The sequence below is a fragment of the Anopheles cruzii genome, chromosome 3, assembly GCF_943734635.1.
Source record: "Anopheles cruzii chromosome 3, idAnoCruzAS_RS32_06, whole genome shotgun sequence".
NCBI lineage: Eukaryota > Metazoa > Arthropoda > Insecta > Diptera > Culicidae > Anopheles > Anopheles cruzii.
Window position 1 is genome coordinate 66,977,418 of NC_069145.1, and position 3,441 is coordinate 66,980,858.

General features: G+C 43.7%; 1 protein-coding gene across 1 annotated transcript; it reads left to right on the plus strand.

Annotated features, from left to right (window-relative positions):
- Nucleotides 1-248: 248 nt before the first annotated feature.
- LOC128273170 (uroporphyrinogen-III synthase-like) lies at nt 249-1,269 on the plus strand. The gene has a single exon (XM_053011094.1). The coding sequence runs from the start codon at nt 348-350 to the stop codon at nt 1,125-1,127; it is 780 nt and encodes a 259-aa protein (XP_052867054.1). The 5' UTR covers nt 249-347; the 3' UTR covers nt 1,128-1,269.
- Nucleotides 1,270-3,441: the final 2,172 nt, after the last annotated feature.

The window sequence follows — 3,441 nt, forward strand, 5'->3', positions numbered from 1 at the left end:
TGGACGATTCATTCGGCATTGCAATATATTGATTAGGATTGTTCTGAAAATGCACCCGTGGAAAATGGGTAGAATCAAAGAACGAATATTTTCCTAGCAAATGCGCACCATGAAATATTTAACATTGAACAAAAAAGGGAAATTCGTGAAGCCGGATAAATACTTGTTTACATCTCCGATTCACAGCTGTCAAAAACGTGACAGTGACGAGAAAACAAAAACATCGATAAATGGTGAAAATTTACTTCACATAATCAGCACCAATTTTGCTATTCCACTGCTCCACAGCAATATTTCGCGGCACTTTGTCAGTTTTATAAAGCCAGTTCTGTTCTTTGTTTCTAATCATGCGTAAGGTGGTGGTGATACTGAAATCGGAAAGTGAAAACACGGACAATTACGGGGCGCTGCTGGAGAAGCATGGGTTTGAGCCCGTTTTCATTCCGACGCTGGAGTTTTCCTTCAAGCACCTCGACGTTCTACGGGACCGATTACTTTCGCCTTACAAATACTCAGGGCTGATATTCACCAGTCCCCGGAGCATAACAGCCGTCCGGGACGCTGTTCAGGGTCAGAAGCTAAAAGACGACTGGAAAACGCTGGAGAACTATTCCGTTGGGGAAACGTCCCGCGATCTGATCCAGCGAACACTCGATCTTGACACGAAGGGTCACCACGCGGGGAATGCGAGCAATTTGGCCGATTTCATAAAGACCGATCTGTACAACAAAACCGTAACGATGCCCTTTCTCTTTCCCTGCGGAAACCTCAAGCAGGACGTCTTGCAGAACAAGCTATCCGAGTACGGTTACTCGCTGGATTCGGTCGAAGTGTACGAAACGGTGCCTCATCGGGAACTGGAAAGCAATTTGCTCGCCCTATTTCGGGATGAGCGCGAAGAGAAGAGTGATCGTCGAATCGACAGCCTACTGTTCTTTAGCCCGTCTGGCATCAATTACTGTGCGCACGTGTTTGAGAAGCATCGAATAAATTTGGCCGGGAAAAAGATCGTGGCGATCGGACCGAGCACGAAGAAAGCGATCGAAAACAAGGGCATCACGGTGCACCGAACCGCAGAAAAGCCGTCTCCCGATTATGTGATCAGTGCCCTCTTGCAGGATACCTAAGGCCCCATCACACAGAACACCAAGGACCGGGAAAATGCGAGATGTTTCGATGAACGGAGACAGCAAGACAGAGGCAGTCCGAACAGGAGCGCCATGCGAATGTGCAATAACAATCCGTCTTAGATGTTTATTTTCCTAAATGTTGATTCGAAAGACGAACTAGAAAGATCGAACCCTTATGAACGTGTACACTGCGGCGGGGGATTGTGTCGGGCGTACTATGTGGGATTTGTTAAATCTTTAAAGGAATTTGAAAAAAGCTTAATCCCGAGGCTACTGGAAGTCAGTGTTATCGGAACGTTGTTACATTATAGAGAGTATACTAGCCAGTTGGAACTAATATGGGTCGGAGTTTGTTGTACTTGTTTCCGTAACATTGCCCTTCCTGCAATCTACATAGCATAGCTTAGTTGTTTCGCCTTTTTTCTACTCTCACTATTAACCTGTTAATTACCAGTGTCCTTAGCAATGCGGCACTGAAAAGAGGTCAATTTTTAGCGCTGTTTTATAGAACCGAAGAAACGGGACGATTTAGACGGGAAGTAGTAGTTATACAGAATACACGTATGTCGATAAGCCAAAAGAAGAAACAATAACGAACACTAAGTTCCTCGCTCCATCGATGTGTAGTAGTACGGCCTAGCCGCAAAGAAACTAGAAACTGAGCTCGAAAGAGATTTATATTTAATCATAATCCGTTTTCTTCGAAAACATTTTTAGTTTATTCCATGTATTTTTTTCATACCAGAAGCGTCAATAGAAAAAGGGAACCCTTCGGTAGATCTTTCAATATTTTTATATAAGCTAGTTGCTAGCAGTATGGACTTATTTGTTCGACCATCTTAAACCTAAATACCGAGAGACGAACTCGAAATAAAGAAATACCAATGCCATGTGTGGCAGAATGTTGAACGTTGAAACCCAGTAGTGAGCCGTTCCTTCACTATCGCATGAGGCTTTTTAGATATTTATTGAAAACCCTTTTTCGCTTCTATTAGAAGTTAAAGTAATGCGTAGAAATTTCACCTTTTCTTTCTATTTTTGTTTATTGATGCATGCAACATTATTGTTAGTAGAAATCTTTTATCATTAAGGATTTGTCTCCTCTCATGATTAGCTAAAAGCTTTTGGATTGAGATATTAAAACGAACGTTACCAAAATGATATTTCGAAATTCAGCCGATCTTTCGGCGGCATGGCGCCGTAAAAACGGTAAGAATATCCAAAGTGAAATGACAACGTCAATTCTGCGATCGCAAAGGAGCGACCGATCCTCGTGGCTACCAGTACAGGCTGATAAAACACACAAAAATTTCATGCCGCTGCAGAATATTGACCGTTTTCGCTTGTTACGTATTATTATAATTATCGCCGGCGGTATATATGCGCTGGTAATTAGGTAAAAGTGGTAGTTCTGGGCCACAAAAAAAAGCGAATGCCCGAAACCTTTCAAGCTGGAGGGGAATAAATGTATATAAAAATGCGGTAACACACGGCATGATTCGACCATCATTATCGCATCAAGAAAATGCCACAATTTCAGCATTTTATATCTTATTTTGGACGTTCCTTGGCGGAACGGACGGCCAGTGGCTTCTGTCGCCGGTGGCACTTTACTCGGGATTGCCGACGGATCTTAATTTGCGGCAGATGAAGAAATGAAATCAATATTATTTTTATGTCCACTGATCGAATGGAACCGGTACACGCTCCAGAAGCCGTATGGTAATGAGGAGCAGTCTCCCGGTTGCTATCTGTTGGGTTGTCCTTTCGCAAACTCTTTCACAAACATGCTGCACACCACTGGACAGGGTATAGGACAGTGAGTTTTGATTAAAAAAGCGGGTGGTGATCTCCTTTTGATGGACGACAGCGTTGATTAGCTGGCCGAGCGGTCGTAGGAGTTGATTGGTTTTCGTGCGCTGAAGGACCGATAATTGGAGAGCTTGAAATTGGATCGACTTTTCGGACTCGTTACGAAACGGTCTGCTCCAATCGATCGAACGGTCGAGATAGAATCCGCGTGGAAGATTAACGTCATAAAATTAATTAATTGATTTTTCGAACGAAACGTGACTTCCTTTGTAGCGCAGCATAACTAGCCGGGGCAGGGCAAACTTTTCATAAAATTCACGAAAGTTACTCCCGACGGTCCCCGGCGCCGAAACCGGACCGACCGGTCACACGTAGGAGTCGAAGGATACTTACGAACGGCTTCGAGCGAGGACCGCTGTGTGGCAAAACAAGACATTTTAAATACTTGATAGGTTTCGGCTTCGAACATTATTTTTCCGTTTTCCATTTCGTCCACTTT

What these genes read in the sequence shown, in the direction of transcription:
- LOC128273170 (XM_053011094.1), top strand. Translation starts at nt 348, where the DNA reads ATGCGTAAGGTGGTGGTGATACTGAAATCGGAAAGTGAAAACACGGAC.